This window comes from Schistocerca americana, chromosome X (assembly GCF_021461395.2).
Source record: "Schistocerca americana isolate TAMUIC-IGC-003095 chromosome X, iqSchAmer2.1, whole genome shotgun sequence".
In the NCBI taxonomy this organism is placed as follows: Eukaryota; Metazoa; Arthropoda; class Insecta; order Orthoptera; family Acrididae; genus Schistocerca; species Schistocerca americana.
This window is the reverse complement of record NC_060130.1, coordinates 177,987,789-178,006,707: the sequence shown is the minus strand read 5'-3', so window position 1 is coordinate 178,006,707 and position 18,919 is coordinate 177,987,789. Positions and strand designations below refer to the sequence as shown.

At 43.2% G+C, this 18,919-nt stretch overlaps 1 protein-coding gene across 1 annotated transcript in view; it reads right to left on the bottom strand.

The window, feature by feature from the left end:
- Positions 1-4,857: 4,857 nt before the first annotated feature.
- The window catches only part of LOC124555894 (glutamate receptor U1-like), an 80,262-nt gene continuing 66,200 nt past the window's right edge, over positions 4,858-18,919 (bottom strand). The window contains exon 6 of the mRNA XM_047129953.1: positions 4,858-5,077. Within this exon, the coding sequence (XP_046985909.1) occupies positions 4,858-5,077 (220 nt within the window). The remainder of the gene's footprint in view (positions 5,078-18,919) is intronic.

Genomic DNA, 18,919 nt, shown 5'->3' with positions numbered 1-18,919 from the left:
GAAGTCATGCAGCCATCCGCTGCTTCCCTCGAAATAACTGTAATCTATGTCGCGTGCAGTCTGATGTGCATAACGCAGTAGCTCACTATCATGCACATCCTGTAAATTGTATCGGCCACCCTTGAAACGCGCAGAACCCAGTTTTTGTAACAAGTGTGCCTTGTCCTCTCTTGAATATCCGTAGTTTTTCTTATGCACTATGCAGTCATATCGCTGCGGACTTACTCGAGATCAGTTCATAAGTCTTTTGTTACTACTTTGCGGATGATCTTCCATGTATGTAATTATGTTTAGCACCTGCTCCTTGGACGACGATTGTCCTTGACCACGTTTCACTGTAGTCAGGATTTGTAGCTCTTTGTCCGACAAGGGTAATTAACTACATGGTTCGTCGCCTGTTTACGTATCATTTTCACTTGTTAAACACGTACCGTCGTCATTGTACTCCTCACCTATATTGTCCACACTGTCGAACGTATACGACACCACACATTCCACTGAGTCATCTAGCAGAAACGCTGTTTCACATGCCACTTCGTTCTCACTCTGCTCAATTCTTAGGGTCCTTTCTGACGGAATGTCAACGTCGGCAACTGTTATTGTCAATATAATACAATGTTTGCTTTGTTTATCGTTGCCATTGCCCTGCTTTGTATCAACACCACTAGCATTCTAGCACTGTTGTGAGTTACTTGTCGACTAAGCAGTTCAGATACGCTCCATAGCCTCATGGCGTGCTCAACACTGGCTACCTCCTGTTGCCATTACCATTAAATATTGTGGTTGCATGGTAGCCAATATGTGGGGCATCGAATGCCGTAAACATCATTGGTGTTTTTCGATCTCGCAGTCAATGGGATTCCTTCTTAGAGCGTATATTCTAAGAATCTGGCTCTTAATTTTTGTGGTTCGTGTTATATCATTACAGTAAAGGTAATAGAAGCCATAGAATTAATTAACACTCTTCCTTGATAATAAGAACGGCAATCACTTTTATGTCACTTTCCTTCGATGTACCAGACCGGTTTACACCTTATATCTCTACAAGAAAACTGGTTGTTTTCTCTTAGTGATTCGTATACATAAAATTAGCAGATATACAAAAGTTCATTTTAGTCATCAATGTAAAGAAGCAATGTATCTTCATGAAATAAATGAAAAATAAAAAATGAGTAATGCAATAAAGTACCCCATGGAATTGTGAGAACATTACTCTAATTGTGCTATATGAGCTACCTCTGAGGAAAATGATTTTAGCTGCTGGACTGCACAGCCTAAAGAGAAATAGGCCAAGTAAATGTGCAGGCATGAAACAAAGGCGATATTTAGAATTGGACGCGTGCATATGCTCAGCAGAAGTTCAGCTTCCAATCTTTTGTACGTTTTAAGAAAGAAAAACAGACAAACATGTAAATTTGTCTATTCTTTATGCAGGCTATGGTAGGTACATTTATCAACAGCATATCTTATTATGGGGAAATTTTTGGTGCCAGACATTGTAGATATTGTTTTCTGTCTCCTGCACTTAAATTCTTGATGGTCTCAAGACATGTCAAATCATTAGGAGTAGAACTGATTGAACATCAAAGTAAAACGGTAAACAAATCAAATTCCTTGCAGTATAAAATGTAAAAAATTTGTAAAAAAATTTCTTTAGCATCAGGCTCTGTAACTTAAATGCAATGCTGTTGTATGTATGTTTAGGAAAGGCTATTCTGTGCTATGCAGGTCAATAGCTGGCGAATTTTAGCTTTCAATAATGAAGCGCAACATTTTGGATAGTTTTAGCTATGTACTGTGTTCTGTATCCAGAAAATAATTTAACAATTTGTGGCTAAAGTGTGTAAATTATATAGTAGAAACTACAATTTATATTTGTCATTCTCAAATATGAACTGCTTCTGCCATGCAACGCTGTAATAAACAATTATCCTCTTATTACCTTCAACATCTTTCTATTATATATTCGGATTTATTATGCGATATTTTGTATGTTCAACATGTGAGTATTCGCTGTCAATCAGTTCTTTACTTTTTAGATCAGTTTAGAAATTTTACAACAAATACTTTCGTTACACACTACTGACCAAGCGAGTTCATAAAAACTAATAGTATTAACTTATAAGGGAATTCACGTTAAATTAACTTATTAGACACTTACTGGCCACATCTCGTTCAAAAAAACAATAGTATTTGATTGTAATGCTTAAAACTGAAATGATCACTTGCACATATTAACAGGAAACAAGCTATTCTAAGAGAAACCGTGTTCTGCATTATAATGTGGTTATATTAAAGCCAATAAGCAGCTCCAAACGAATTTACTGTTAAGTAAACAAGTATGGCTAAATACAGTTGATACTAACTCATAAATCTGAAAGTAACATTTCATAAAGCATACTGTATTATCGTCCCAAAGGTGGTGCTGCAATGCCCACTTTACAATCAGATGTATATGTACGCCACTGAGAAGAGTGATGAAAAGTTACATTTGATTACCATGAGCAAGTAGCTGCTTATAAATTACGAGTCTTATGGACATTTTCAAGGTAACGTCACAGGATTATCTAATAGAGGACCACTTCTTTTGCTATGGGGAGCTGCAATATGACATGTGGCATTTCAATGAAGACATGATGGTTTGCAGTGTGTCTTGTAAATGATAGTGTCCTTAATGAAATTTATTAGTGGATGAGACAGAGTACTGTCATATTTTGGGCGAATAGATATAGACAGAAGGCTAGGAAAAATATGCTGATCAATGCTCGTTTTAAATTGTTAAAGAACGTGAGAAAACACTCAGTCATACAGATAGGACCTTCTATTACTTGGGACTTTGTGAGATGCACTCTTCAGAAAACGTCAGCTGGATGACCAAACACTATCTGTCAGATAGCATAGATGTCAGTTAACTCTAGACTGGGGAGCATCTGTTCCATGTTTGTGCAATAGATTGGATAGCACTGCGTTTTCCCCATCACAACTGCCTGTGTGGGGTACTTATACATCTGACTCATAGTCAATAACTAAATGGGACACCAAACCAGCTATATCGTTGTTGAGAATAGTAGCGGGGGCAATGTAGCAGTTGTCCCAATGCAACACATGAGGCAGGATAGCACTGAATCTACACCTTAATGGCATGCTACATGGGCAGTGATGCATCTGTCCAAAGGCAATGCAATTAAATTTCTTATGTTGAGCAAGCAGTAAAGGAAACAAAAGAAACATTTGGAGTAGGAATTAAAATCCATGGAGAAGAAATAAAAACTTTGACGTTCGCCAATGACATTGTAATTCTGTCAGAGACAGCAAAGGACCTGGAAGAGCAACTGAACAGAATGGACAGTGTGTTGAAAGGTGGATATAAGATGAACACCAACAAAAGCAAACCGAAGATAATGGAATGTAGTCGATTTAAATCGGGTGATGCTGCGGGAGTTAGATGAGGAAATAAGACGCTTAGAGCAGTAAATGAGTTTTGCTATTTGGGGAGCAAAATAACTGATGATGGTCGGAGTAGAGAGGATATAAAATGTAGGCTGGCAATGGCGAGGAAAGCGTTTCTGAAGAAGAGAAATTTGTTAACATCGAGTATAGATTTAAGTGTCAGGAAGTCGTTTCTGAAAGTATTTGTATGGAGTGTAGCCATGTATGGAAGTGAATCGTGGGCGATAAATAGTTTAGACAAGAAGAGAATAGAAGCTTTCGAAATGTGGTGCTACAGAAGAATGCTGAAGATTAGATGGGTAGATCACACAACTAATAAGGAGGTATTGAATAGAATTGGAGAGAAGAGAAATTTGTGGCACAACTTGACTAGAAGAAGGGATCGGTTGGTAGGGCGTATTCTGAGGCATCAAGGGATCACCAATTTAGTATTGGAGGGCAACGTGGAGGGTAAAAGTCGTAGAGGGAGACCAAGAGATGAATACACTAAACAGATTCAGAAGGATGTAGGTTGCAGTAGGTACTGGGAGATGAAGAATCTTACACAGGATAGAGTAGCATGGAGAGCTGCATTAAACCAGTCTCTGGACTGAAGACCACAACAACAACAACAGAAACATGTTGACACACTACATGTTGCGATGCTGCACCTGTCGATGACGAATCAATGGGTGGAGCAGTGTGGTGTCGTCTCACGGTGACATATTCGGTAGGACAGTATGCCAGGTCTCCCACAGGAATACACTCGACGGGGCAGCACGCTAGCTGTCCCACTGCGACACACTAGACAGAACAGCGAGGCAGGTGTCCTATGATGACACATTAGATTTGACAACGAGTCAGCTGTTTCACTGTGACACATTAGACAGCACAGCTTAGCAACTGTCCCATCGTGACACTCGAGACAGTACAGCATTGCAGCTGTCCTGCAGCAACAATCTACATTTGACAGCGTGGCAGCTGTCCCACAGCGACACACTAGACAAGAGAGAGCGGCAGTTGATCCGTAGTGACACACCAGATGCGACAGCGTGGCAGCTGTCCTGTAGCTACACACTAGAGGGGGTAGAGTGTGAGCTGCCCCGCGGTGACACTCTAGGTGGGACAGCGTGGCAGCTGTCCCACAGCGACACACTAGACAGGAGAGTGCGGCAGTTGATCCGTAGTGACACTGCAGATGCGACAGCGTGGCAGCTGTCCTGTGGCTACACACTAGAGGGGGTAGCGTGTGAGCTGCCCCGCGGTGACACACTAGGTGGGACAGCGTGGCAGCTGTCCCACAGCGACACACTAGACAGGAGAGTGCGGCAGTTGATCCGTAGTGACACTGCAGATGCGACAGCGTGGCAGCTGTCCTGTGGGTACACACTAGAGGGGGTAGCGTGTGAGCTGTCCCGCGGTGACACTCTAGATGGGACAGCGTGGCAGCTGTCGCGCAGCGACACAGCGCTCGACCAGCAGCGTCCCTACGGCGACGACGGCGCTGGAGGCGAGCAGCAGGAGCACCGGCGTAACGCTGCGCAGTGACACGCTCGTCAGCGAGCTCTTCACGGTGCTCGTGTCTTCCTTGGGCCATTCGTACATGCGCAGTCGCTGCAGCACGCCAGCGTCTCGAAGAAGGCCCAGGCTGTAAAACCACAACACTCGAGCTAATTATTCACACAGCGCGAAATGAAAATCTCAAGGAGACTATTGGCTCTTAGTGCAGTGCCTGTTCGCGCTGGAAAAAAAAAGCAAAAGATGGAAAAAACCTTAAAATATTTTGTGAAATTATTTGTATAAAACTAAGCAACAGATTAGGGAAACATTTGACCTGCCTTTAAATGATGCTCGGAATAATATACAGAATATGTGGCGTGTCAAATGTGTCTATGATATGTTTTATTGCTTACTTTTAGACAAATCATTTCACAAAACATTGGACCAGTTTTTGTGATTTTTTTTTAAGTTTTGTTGAGAGAGTATAAAATATAATATATTTAAATATCGATCGGTATTCTATTATTATTAAGAGTATACAAATCAAGAGAAAACAGAGAAGTTTCTATTTATGCTGTAACTTGATACGTACTTTGTTTATTCTTCGTGAAAGAATTTGACACTTAAATTACGTAGCTAGCTACAGCAGTTCGTGATATATTTCAGTTGTCCCTCAAATCAGTAACTATGTTCTTATTAAATATGCTGATTAGCAATTACATATTTTTTGCAAAACTAGACCTCACGTTTGTCAACTTGACACCCCATTTGTCCATTTCCCACTCTTCGTATGGCTACGTAAGTTCGGACAAAAATTCATTGTGTAAATTCTAGGGAGTCTTGTTTTTCGCTTCGCTCAAAAATTTGAACAGAAAGGGAAAAAGTGCACATGGTATAATTCAATGCTAGATTGTGGAACTAATCGGCCAAGTTGTTAAGGGTATCTGTCTAATGTGCATGACTTGGGCAGTACATACTTTTGGAGAAAGGAGGGTGTTAAACGAAGTGGCAGAACAAAGACAGCCTTTCCAATGTGTGACCTATGAGCCTATCGATCTCAAAAAGTCCACATCTAAAGATTAGTCACCAACAAGTCTCTCACGCTCTCACTCCATGAACGATTATGGTCGGTTTCTTGAATCTTTCCTGGTGAACATGTGATTCCAACATCATTCAGGAGAGCGACTGGGACATCATTATTTCTTTTGGAGAAGGGATGGGCTTATACGAAAAGGCAGCACAAAGAGTGCCTTTCCCATGTGTCACCCATGAGCCTATCGATCTCAAAATCCACATCTAAAGATTACCCACCACCAAGTCTCTCATGCTCTCACTCCATGAACGACTGTTTTAGGTTTCTTGAACCTTTCCTGACGAACATGTGATTCCAACATCTTTCATGAGAGCGACTGGGACATTATTGTTTATTTTTCCGTTATTTCGGCTACAATCCGTGTTGTCAAGGAATATCACTAACTAATTTTTGAGTGCGATGCTGTTGCTGCTTACTCCTTGAGAAGCGAATGTGCTTAAACAAAGGAGTCATAATTAACGTGTAGTAATCATCATTTACAAACAAAACCACTAAGTGAGAGATGCAAATCCAGAATGATTATAGGTCATATACCTGCTGATTTCAACCGGCAGTCGATGCGGAAAGAATACGCCACTGAGAGCGTATTACACACTATGTGATCAAAAGTATGCGGACACCTCCAAAACATACGTGTTTCATATTAGGTGCATTGTCCTTCCACCTACTGCCAGGTACTCCATATCAGCGACTTCAGTAGTCATTAGACATCGTGAGAGAGCAGAATGGGGCACTCCGCGGAACTCATGGACTTCGAATGTCGTCAAATGACTGGGTGTCACTTGTGTCATACGTCTATACGCGAGATTTCCACACTCCTAAACATCCCTAAGTCCACTGTTACCGATGTGATAATGAAGTGGAAACGTGAAGGGGCACGTACAGCACAAAAGCGTACAGGCCGAAGTCATCTGTTGACTGACAGAGACCGCCGATAGTTGAAGAACGTCGTAATGTGTAATAGGCAGACATCTATCCGAACCATCACACAGGAATTCCAAACTCATCAGGATCCAATGCAAGTACTATGAAAGTTAGGGGGGGGGGGGGAGAGAAAACGTGGATTTCATGGTCCAGTGCCGGCCGGGGTGGCCGAGCGGTTCTAGGCGCTACAGTCTGGAACCGCGCGACCGCTACGGTCGCAGGTTCGAATCCTGCCTCGGACATGGGTGTGTGTGATGTCCTTAGGTTAGTTAGGTTTAAGTAGTTCTAAGTTCTAGGGGACTGATGACATCAGAAGTTAAGTCCCATAGTGCTCAGAGCCATTTGAACCATCTGAACCATGGTCCAGCGGCTGCTCATCAGCCATGGGAAATGCCAAACGACGCCTCGCTTGTTGTAAGGAGCGTAAACATTGGACGATTGAACGGTGGAGAAACGTTGTGTGGCGTGACAAATCACAGTATACAATGTGGTTATCCGATGGCAGGGTGTGGGTATGGCGAATGCCCGGTGAACGTCATCTGCCTGTGTTTGTAGTGCCAACAGTAAAATTCGGAGGCGGTGGTGTTATGGTGTGGTCATGTTTTTCATGGAGGGGGCTTGCACCCCTTGTTGTTTTGCGTGGCTCTATCACAGCACAGGCCTACATTGATCTTGCAACACGACCGAGCACCTGTTTATAATGTAGCACTGTCGAAAATAACGTACAAGTGGTTGAAATCCAGACTTCGCGATTGGTAATATGCGTGTAGAGCCCCTATGTGTATGTGTGTTGAGCTGTCAGTGGTGGATGCTTGCGGTTTGGATGCGTAACTTGCTAACTCGTCGTCTATAATTTTTGATTTTGTGTAGTGAAGATGCGTATTTATGGAATACAATTTTTATCTGCGCAGTCTGTCTCGGTGGCTCCAAGAGTCACACACTAAATCAATTCCGTGAACAAAACCTGTATGGACACAAATCCTCTTTGAGGGTTGGTGGCAGCTACAGAAATAAATAGCAAACAGTCATCCTTGCACCGAATAAACACGTCCTAACATGGGAGACAGCAGTTTCTATGATGGCAGGTATTGGCTCAAACCAACTTCAGAATTGTAATGTTACATACAGGGTGAGCACGTAGTACCGTAAACTGGCCTATGTGTCATCTTCTACCTAAGTAGTCATTGAACTGTAGTGTAGCAGGGAGATGTTGCTAACAAACTCTGTTCTAGTTATTGATGTCATCTGCCGAAACTGGAACTGATATTTCACCTTTAGGGATATCATCAGCTGTCCTCATGAGATTGACCAGATCAGCTGCAAGTCCTTCTACCAAGGAAAAAAAACCTTGATAATTTCGAGGATTCAATCCAGGTCATCCTTATCGCTCAACTACGGAAGCTGCCAGACTTATAATGAAGCCCTTGTCATATTAATAGTCTACGGAAGACTAAGGTACATGAATTCATATCAGATGCAGGTAGAATAATGGTAAATACCAGAAGCATGTAATAATGATAACAAAAATTTACTTGGGCTATACTGTAAGTGATTTTTCCAGTTTTTCTACCGAGTAGAAGATATTTTATTTCTCTGTAACATGTTACGTCTGTTTGCTGTATGGCACATCATTCATGTTAGGAACTGCCATATATATTGTCAGACACTGGGGATGCCTCTATTCCTGGATTTTGTAAGCGTCAACGTCGAGAATAAACTTTGGAAAATTAATATGGGGTTCATATGCTGAGAAAACTTTAGTGGCCTTGTGTTGTGGTATCTGGTACTCTTGTTAAATGGTTGGTTATATAACTCTGTAAGGTACCTCTGCAATTCTTCTTCATCTATCCGTAGGCAGTTCCATTACAATACTCCATCATCTTTCAGGCGTGCATCCGGGGCAATAATGATTCTTCTTCCGATATTTCAGTTGATAATTTTACAGCCCCCTTCAAGGTGAGCCGCTGACAGAATTTAAATCACTTGCACAATACCGCGGAGTAAACGCGCGTGCGTCAGAGATAACACTGTCGGCAACATGAGTGGCAGTCATAGAAAAACTTTATGCATCCAAGAGTTAAACAAGGCAAGTGTACAGTCAGCAAATCCACAATATTATCTCTGACACACGCGTGTTTGCTCTACAGTACTGATAACTCTCACAAAAATATACGAGAAAGGAGCTAAAATTGAAAGGGAAAGTGACAGGATTTGACTATTGCGGTGTAAACACTGCCAAGTGAAGCTCTTGTGCGAGGCTCCTACGTTGTATCAAGCCTTTCATTGTTTAGTTGCTTCCACAAAAAATGTTCATTTAAGAAAGAGTACATTGAAACATTTGAAATACTTTCTCGAAGCCAGTTCTGGTGTGCTTGAAGTTAGCGTATATTGGCAAAAAAGGAAGTAGTGCATCTGGAATGGCGACGTCGATTTCGATCTGATGACGGCATATGCCATCTGAGAAGCAGAGTGAAGGGGGCTCTGGCGCAATTTTGGTACCAAATTGATATCAAATTAATTATGAAACTTAATTAACTGATCAAGTAACTACCCCCAACCGCTGATGACACCATGGGTTTTCCCCAGCCAGCACGTGGGTTCCACACAGGGAATTCCCTGCCGATGCCCCTACCCCTCCCAGCCCCCGACGTAATCGAAAATGGCGACCCGGAAAATATGACGGGAAATTCAAATTTATTGCGTTTTGCTTCTTGGTTGCCTTGTCATGTTGGTGGAAGTAAGTAACTTCTGGATATAATGCATGGCGGATCCACACTCATACTAACTCGGATCTACTCTGGGTCATGGGAGCCATACACAACACCGACACACAGAAAACAGAGCAGATGGAATGAATCAGTAAAACACTATGTGACTAAAAGTATCTGGACACCCCCAAAAACATATGTTTTTCGTATTAGGTGCATTGTGCTGCCATCTACTGCCAGGTACTCCATATCAGCGTCTTCAGTAGTCATTTGACATCGTGAGAGAGCAGAATGGGGCGCTCCGCGTAACTCACAGACTTCTTTACATTGTCAGGGGATTGGGTGTCACTGGTGTTATACGCCTATACGAGAGATTTCCACACTCCTAAACATCCCTAGTTCCACTGTTTCCGATATGATGGTGAAGTGGAAACGTGAGGGGACACTTATAGAAAAAAAAGCATGAAGGCCGATATCAGCTGCTGACTGACAGAGACTGCCGACAGTTGAAGAGGGTCGTAATGTGTAATACGCAGACATATATCCAAACCATCACACAGGAATTCTCTCGCTTCCCACGCCCGGGTTCCCGGGTTCGATTCCCGGCGGGGTCAGGGATTTTCTCTGCCTCGTGATGACTGGGTGTTGTGTGCTGTCCTTAGGTTAGTTAGGTTTAAAAGTGGTTCTAAGTTCTAGGGGACTGATGACCATAGATGTTAAGTCCCATAGTGCTCAGAACCATTTGAACCACACAGGAATTCTAAACTGGATCAGGGTCCAATGCAAGTACTTCGACAGTTAGGCGGGAGGTGAGAAAACTTTGATTTCATGGTCGAGCGGCTGCTCATAAGCCACACATCATGCCAGTAAATGCCAAACGACGGTTCGTTTGGTGTAAGGAGCGTAAAAATTGGACGATTGAACAATGGAAAAACGTTGTGAGGAGTGACGAATCACAGTACCCAATGTGACGATCCGATAGCAGGCTGTCGGTATGGCGAATGCCCGGTGAACATCATATACCAGCGTTTGTAGTGCCAACAGTAAAATTCAGAGGCGGTGGTGTTATGGTGTGGTCATGTTTTTCACGGAGGGCGCTTGCACCTCTTGTTGTTTTGTGTGACACTATCACAGCACAGGGCTACATTGATATTTTAAGTGCCTTCTTGCTTCCCACTGTTGAAGAGCAATTCGGGTACGGCAATTGCATCTTTCATCACGATCGAGCACATGTTTATAATGTTGCACTGTTGAAAATAACGTACAAGTGGTTGAAATCGAGAGTTCGCGATTGGTAATGTGCATGCAGAGTCCCTATGTGTATGTGTGCAGAGCTGTCAGTGGTGGATGGTTGCAATTTGGATGGGTAACTTGCTAACTCGTCGTCTATAGATGACACTTCCGGGGGAGACGCACTCTGTACGTAGAGAAAGGAAACTCTTATGGGCAAGATGTTACTCGCAGTCGACAAACTGTCAAACACAAATAACATATTACTGGAGTAATAAAAACAAATACTAAAAAGTTATAGTTTGTAGATGGCCTGACAGTTGTGGGTACATTTCAGAGTTGGAAGGTATAGACTGAAACAACGAAGCATGTCTGATAAGCAATAAGAGCATATACTTATGGAAAAAGAAAGTGCGTAGCAACAGAAATCAACTCTGTACACATGTCAAATCCCTGTTGCAGACCCCTACATGTTGGAGTGGAAATCAAATGACAATGTAGTACTGTTTCCAGGCTTTAAGTTTCCATCTAGGGCAGTGCTATGGGTCTGCAGACAGGCTCTCTGATGGTTTGCAACAGTACATGTAATTGCTTCCAGACTTACAATTCTCAACACACCCATCATCTGCACCACTCGTTGAGTCTCATATAGGTACAAAAAGACTTTTACTATGCATTTCATGATCGTCCTGTCCAAAATGAATGCTTGTGGATCATTGGGTAAAGAGGAAGTCTCAGGATTTTTTAATAGGTTGGAGTATAAGATGCACAAATATTCTCGCAGAAAATCGAACAAAACATGGGTATGTCAGCAATATGACCATCCTCTTGCTAGTGTTTATTTCTTCGTAAAATATCACTGTTTTTTCGTATGCATTTTCAGCTGCCGACGATCATTTTATGGGACTGTTGTGAAAATATCGTAATTTCCGAATTGTAATTGGGTGTGAACTTCGTAAACAGCCGGCGTCATACACCTCCAGAAACCTAAGTTGTGTTTTTGTTACAAAGAATCGATGTTTTCTTTGGTGTATAAGGTAATTGTTTTATTACCTTACAGTTTGTCACCATATTTTATCGGAGAGACAGTTGTAGGAAGGTTGTGTGTCATGCATTGGAAAATATATTTCTTACATTGAAATATTAACAGAGTTGCGTTGCGAGTAATAGGTCGGAAACCGCACAGCTCAAGCATTATTGCGTCTGTAAGTGCAGAATCATGTAGCCCTTGGAATATGTTTATATTCCATGATCATTTATCTCTTTCCAATATCTTCTTGGTATGGACACCAAACACCGGAACAATACTTCAGAATTGTTGGCACAAGTGATTTACGTAAAATGTTTCAAACTCATTTCCGAAGTCATTGACAGAGGTTTGTGAGGTACTGCGAACCTTGTGTGTGTGTACATTGCTTAACAGTTCTCCTGTTTATGGAGTTAGTACAGCATGGTGTGTAATTTCACATGTCAAACACGCTGCTATGCATTTGCCTGTCTCCTCATAAGGTGCATTTTCCTCTGCTGGCGATCGTTTTATACTTCTTTAAATTAAAATACAGAACGTAGGTACGTTTCAACTTTCCCCACAGAAAGAAACCCGGGGACGTCAGATCCGGTGAACGTTGGCCATGGTATGGTGCTTCGACGACCAATCTACCTGTCATGAAATATGCTATTTAATACCGCTTCAACCGCACGCGAGCTATGTGCCGGACATCCATCATGTTGGAAGTACATCGCCATTCTGTCATGCAGTGAAACATGTTGTAGTAACATCGGTAGAACATTACGTACGAAATCAGCATACATTGCACCATTTAGATTGCCATCGTTAAAATGTGGGCCAATTATCCATCCTCCCATAATGCCGCACCATACATTAACCCGCCAATGTCGCTGATGTTCTACGTGTCGCAGCCATTGTGGATTTTCCGTTGCCCAATAGTGCATATTATTGCCGGTTTACGTAACCGCTGTTGGTGAATGACGCTTCGCCGCTAAATAGAACACGTGCAAAAAATCTGTTATCGTCCCATAATTTCTCTTGTGCCCAGTGGCAGAACTGTACACAACGTTCAAAGTCGTCGCCATGCAATTCCTGGTGCGTAGAAATATGGTACGTGTGCAATCGGTGTTGATGTAGCATTCTCAACACCGGCGTTTTTGAGATTCCCGATTCTCGCTCAGTTTGTCTGCTACTGATGTGCGGATTAGCTGCGACAGCATCTAAAACACCTACTTGGGCATCATCATTTGTTGCAGGTCGTGGTTGACGTTTCACATGTGGCTGAACGCTTCCTGTTTCCTTAAATAACGTAACTATCCGGCGAACAGTCCGGACACTTGGATGATGTCGTCCAAGATACCGAGCAACATACATATCACATGCCCGTTGCGCATTTTGATCACAATAGTCATACATCATCACGTTGAAATGGTTCAAATGGTTCTGAGCACTATGGGGCTTAACATCTGAGGTCATCAGTCCCCTAGAACTTAGAACTACTTAAACCTAACTAACCTAAGAACATCACACACATCAGTGCCCGAAGCAGGACTCGAACCTGCGACCGTAGCGGTCGCGCGGTTCCAGACTGAAGCGCCTAGAACCGCAATTGGTAAATGGTCCATTTTAACACGGGTAATGAATCACGAAGCAAATACCGTCCGCACTGGCGGAATGTTACGTGATACCACGTAATTATATGTTTGTGACTATTACAGCGTCATCTGTCACAAAGCGAAAAAAGTGGTCCAACTAAAACATTCATATTTCTTTACGTAATATACGAATATGTAATAAAAATGGGGGTCACTATTAAAAAAAAGACGCAGTTGATCTCCGTGTGACATATGGAAGCGCCATCTAGCAGGGCCGACCACGGCGCCATCTGGTTTCCCCCTTCAAGCTAGACGAGTTCCGTTCTTTGTAGTTTTTTCGTTTGATGCTTATTTCGTGAGATATTTGGCCCGGTCACTATCAATGGACCACCCTGTATAGTTTAGAGTAATAAGGATAAGTAGTTAATTTAGTGATGTTAATTGCTGTAGATAGCTTTGCGTTAGTCATTATTGTGAGGTTATCTCTGTAACCAGAGATGTGTGGCAATTAAAAAAAAAGTGGGTGCTCAATTCATCTGTCTACGTGCCAGAGCACGACAGAGGATAATGGGAATATTGACGACTAAGTACGAAGAGGAGCTGTCGTCTGGCTGTACTGGCTGTCGTCTGTTACCTTTACTGTGGCAGTTTAGCAGTTGTAAAATATGTAACATTGGGTTGGCTGTGATGGAGGGGTGAACCACCTGGTCCTGGGACAATACTGAAGAAGCGTTTGTGTCCATTTCTGTTAGCATGTTTCATTATCTGAAGTTTTTCTTTGTTTGTTTGTTGTTTCCTGTTGTTATTTGTTGTGGTTGCCTGCGCCGGTTGAGCGTTCTCAGGATGCCACTTTGATTTGGGACAAATCCACACCGCCGTTACACGGACCCATAACTGGAGAGTAGAGATTTTGTTTTGTTCTCTGTACTGTGATGCCGGGGAGGTTGGTTGGTTCAAATGGCTCTGAGCACTATGGGACTTAACATCTGTGGTCATCAGTCCCCTAGAACTTAGAACTACTTAAACCTAACTAACCTAAGGACATCACACACATCCATGCCCGAGGCACCGGTCGGCGATGCCAGGGAGAACTGTCATTTATCACATATAATGTGTGTGTGTGTGTGTGTGTGTGTGTGTGTGTGTGTGTGTGTGTGTGTGTGTTCTTAGCCGGCCGCGGTGGCCGAGCGGTTCTAGGCGCTACAGTCTGGAACCGCGCGACCGCTATGGTTGCAGGTTCGAATCCTGCCTCGGACATGGATGTGTGTGATGTCCTTAGGTTAGTTAGGTTTAAGTAGTTCTAAGTTCTAGGGGGCTGATGACCTCAGAAGTTCAGTCCCATAGTGCTCAGAGACATTTTTTTTTTTTTTTTTTTTTTTTTTGTGAGTTCTTAAAGGACCAAACTGCAGAGGTCATCGGTCCCTAAACTTACACACTACTTAAACTAACCTATGCTAAGAACAACACACACACCCATGCCCAAGGTAGGATTCGAAGCTCCGGCGGGAGGCACATATAATGGAAATGACTTTTATTTCTCTCGTAGGTGGACAGAGTATGCAGGATTATAAGTGAAGAGCCGGGGTCTACTAGAAGAAACGATGCATCAATGTTTACATCTGCTTTAATTCCAGGAACGTATACCCTTTTGCACAATAGCTTAGGTTAAGACATTTACTAATGAAATTTTAACACATTTTCTATTTACATTCCTCCGCAGTAAGTACGAACTAATGACAAGGCGCCAACAAGGTAGAAGAAGACGTGCATTTTTTTCTGTCTTTTACCACATAACTTTCATTTACAGGGCCAAGTTACAATTTTAATTTCACTGGTAAACAGACAGACAGACAGACTTAAATTTGCTAATGATGTGATTGTGCTGAATATGTGGACATGTACATAGTAGTCCTCTATACAATCTCTTCCTGAGGCAAATCAGACTGGACTGTAGAACCTAGTCATTCACATCACTCTGCGTTTTATCTGTGTATGTCTCCGACTACACTTTGGATTTCCGGTAAATGTAATTTGTAAGTAGGCTGTTTAGGTTTTTTTATTGGTAACGCCACGTAGTGCTCTGTATGAAAATCACTGGCTGTGCTGTGTGCAGTCTGTGGCTAGTTTCCATTGTTGTCTGCCATTGTAGTGTTGGGCAGCTGGATGTGAACAGCACGTAGCGTTGCGCAGTTGGAGGTGAGCCGCCAGCTGTGGTGGATGTGGGGAAGTGAGATGGCGGATTTTTGAGAGCGGATGATCTGGACGCGTGTCCATCAGAAATAGTACATTTGTAAGAATGGATGTCATGAACTGCTATATATATTATGACTCTTGAACACTATTAAGGTAAATACATTGTTGGTTCTCTATCAAAATCTTTCATTTGCTAACTATGCCTACCAGTAGTTAGTGCCTTCAGTAGTTTGAATCTTTTATTTAGCTGGCAGTAGTGGCGCTCGCTGTATTGCAGTAGCTTGAGTAACGAAGATTTTTGTGAGGTAAGTGATTTGTGAAAGGTATAGGTTAATGTTAGTCAGGGCCATTCTTTTGTAGGGCTTATTGAAAGTCAGATTCCGTTGCGCTAAAAATATTGTGTGTCAGTTTAGTGTTGATCAGAATAGGTAAAGAGAGAAGTGTCTGAGTACGTTCAGTTTTGCTCGGCTGTTTGAAAATCAAATAATGTAAGATGTTTATCAGCACAGTAATTCATTAATTTTTCTAAGGGGACGTTTCAAATTTTACTCGTATTATTCCAATTAAATCGTGGAGTTTCATCTTTGAAAGAGACATTCATCATTCAACAGCCACCTTATACATCCGTACGACTGCAGGGATATTGGGAAAAAATGTACAACGCTCATGAAACGGTCTTGCTATCCAGGTTTGAGGATTTGTAAAGTATGTATGGTTCAACACCTTGTCGGTCTCAGGATGCAGATGGAACGCATCGAGAAATTTGTACCGTCTATGGGGTGCTCAGTTTCGCTTAAGTGGAAGACTATCCGAGAGACAATATTTTTGTCATGACTAATTGATTTTAAGTTCTTGAGGACTAGTGCTCAACCACGTTTCCATATAGATTCTCCAACAGTGTAGAACTGCGTCACAAAAACAAATTAACATGTATTAAGCAATATATCACCATCGTTATTCGTCACTGTAAGCAGAACACTACAAAGACTAAATAACGTTAGTATAAAATAACTCACATCGCTTATTCGATACACGCTTTTGCAATAAGACGTGGTAGGCGGAAGAATGAGTGAATGCAAACATAAACATAAGTCGTGAGCACGACCGGCCCCGTCATGTTATTGATCTGGTTAATGGTGCCAGATTCAGAGGCGTTGATACGTGTCAGCACGTGAGTCGCTAGCGAACACATTATTTGCAAGCAGCAGTAGCAACCAAGTTTCGCTGAAATTACTACGTGTTAATATGAAGGGAAATAGTATAATTTACTCTTTAGAATGAAAGCTAAAATTCAGAAGGAAAAATAAATATACGCAAGAGCACAAAATATTGACTGTGCCTTCTTCTATCGTTCCTTGTTATAGTAATAGGAAATAAAACACAAATTTACTCCTTGCGTCGTTGAATTTTGTGACGCGTTATTCCCTGCAAAAGACACAAACTTAAAAAAACAGCATTATCTACTTTGTAACAAACAAATATTAGAGTAACAATATCTTTAAAAAATAGATACAGCACTTCTGATGAATCATTTTCGTGCTATAAGGTGTACCTTGGCCTATGCTGAAGCAGCTATTCGCCAGTGGGCTGACCTTCAAAAGGTTTTTGGCAAATCAACTGAATGGGCGAAAGTCAGGAATGTACACTCCTGGAAATTGAAATAAGAACACCGTGAATTCATTGTCCCAGGAAGGGGAAACTTTATTGACACATTCCTGGGGTCAGATACATCACATGATCACACTGACAGAACCACAGGCACATAGACACAGGCAACAGAGCATGCACAATGTCGGCACTAGTACAGTGTATATCCACCTTTCGCAGCAAGGCAAGCTGCTATTCTCCCATGGAGACGATCGTAGAGATGCTGGATGTAGTCCTGTGGAACGGCTTGCCATGCCATTTCCACCTGGCGCCTCAGTTGGACCAGCGTTCGTGCTGGACGTGCAGACCGCGTGAGACGACGCTTCATCCAGTCCCAAACATGCTCAATGGGGGACAGATCCTGAGATCTTGCTGGCCAGGGTAGTTGACTTACACCTTCTAGAGCACGTTGGGTGGCATGGGATACATGCGGACGTGCATTGTCCTGTTGGAACAGCAAGTTCCCTTGCCGGTCTAGGAATGGTAGAACGATGGGTTCGATGACGGTTTGGATGTACCGTGCACTATTCAGTGTCCCCTCGACGATCACCAGTGGTGTACGGCCAGTGTAGGAGATCGCTCCCCACACCATGATGCCGGGTGTTGGCCCTGTGTGCCTCGGTCGTATGCAGTCCTGATTGTGGCGCTCACCTGCACGGCGCCAAACACGCATACGACCATCATTGGCACCAAGGCAGAAGCGACTCTCATCGCTGAAGACGACACGTCTCCATTCGTCCCTCCATTCACGCCTGTCGCGACACCACTGGAGGCGGGCTGCACGATGTTGGGGCGTGAGCGGAAGACGGCCTAACGGTGTGCGGGACCGTAGCCCAGCTTCATGGAGACGGTTGCGAATGGTCCTCGCCGATACCCCAGGAGCAACAGTGTCCCTAATTTGCTGGGAAGTGGCGGTGCGGTCCCCTACGGCACTGCGTAGGATCCTACGGTCTTGGCGTGCATCCGTGCGTCGCTGCGGTCCGGTCCCAGGTCGACGGGCACGTGCACCTTCCGCCGACCACTGGCGACAACATCGATGTACTGTGGAGACCTCACGCCCCACGTGTTGAGCAATTCGGCGGTACGTCCACCCGGCCTCCCGCATGCCCACTATACGCCCTCGCTCAAAGTCCGTCAACTGCACATACGGTTCACGTCCACGCTGTCGCGGCATGCTACCAGTGTTAAAGACTGCGATGGAGCTCCGTAAGCCACGGCAAACTGGCTGACACTGACGGCGGCGGTGCACAAATGCTGCGCAGCTAGCGCCATTCGACGGCCAACACCGCGGTTCCTGGTGTGTCCGCTGTGCCGTGCGTGTGATCATTGCTTGTACAGCCCTCTCGCAGTGTCCGGAGCAAGTATGGTGGGTCTGACAAATCGGTGTCAATGTGTTCTTTTTTTCCATTTCCAGGAGTGTATTTTGAGTTACATGCAAGACAAACGGCAACAAAATTTTCTGCGATACTTAAGTCCGAAAACAAACAATCTTCAAGATATTTCAGAGATTAGTACTCGATTATGCAGTCAAATTATGTAGTACAATATAAAAACCTTAAATCAGGTAAGTGCGTCCGATAACTGACGGTTT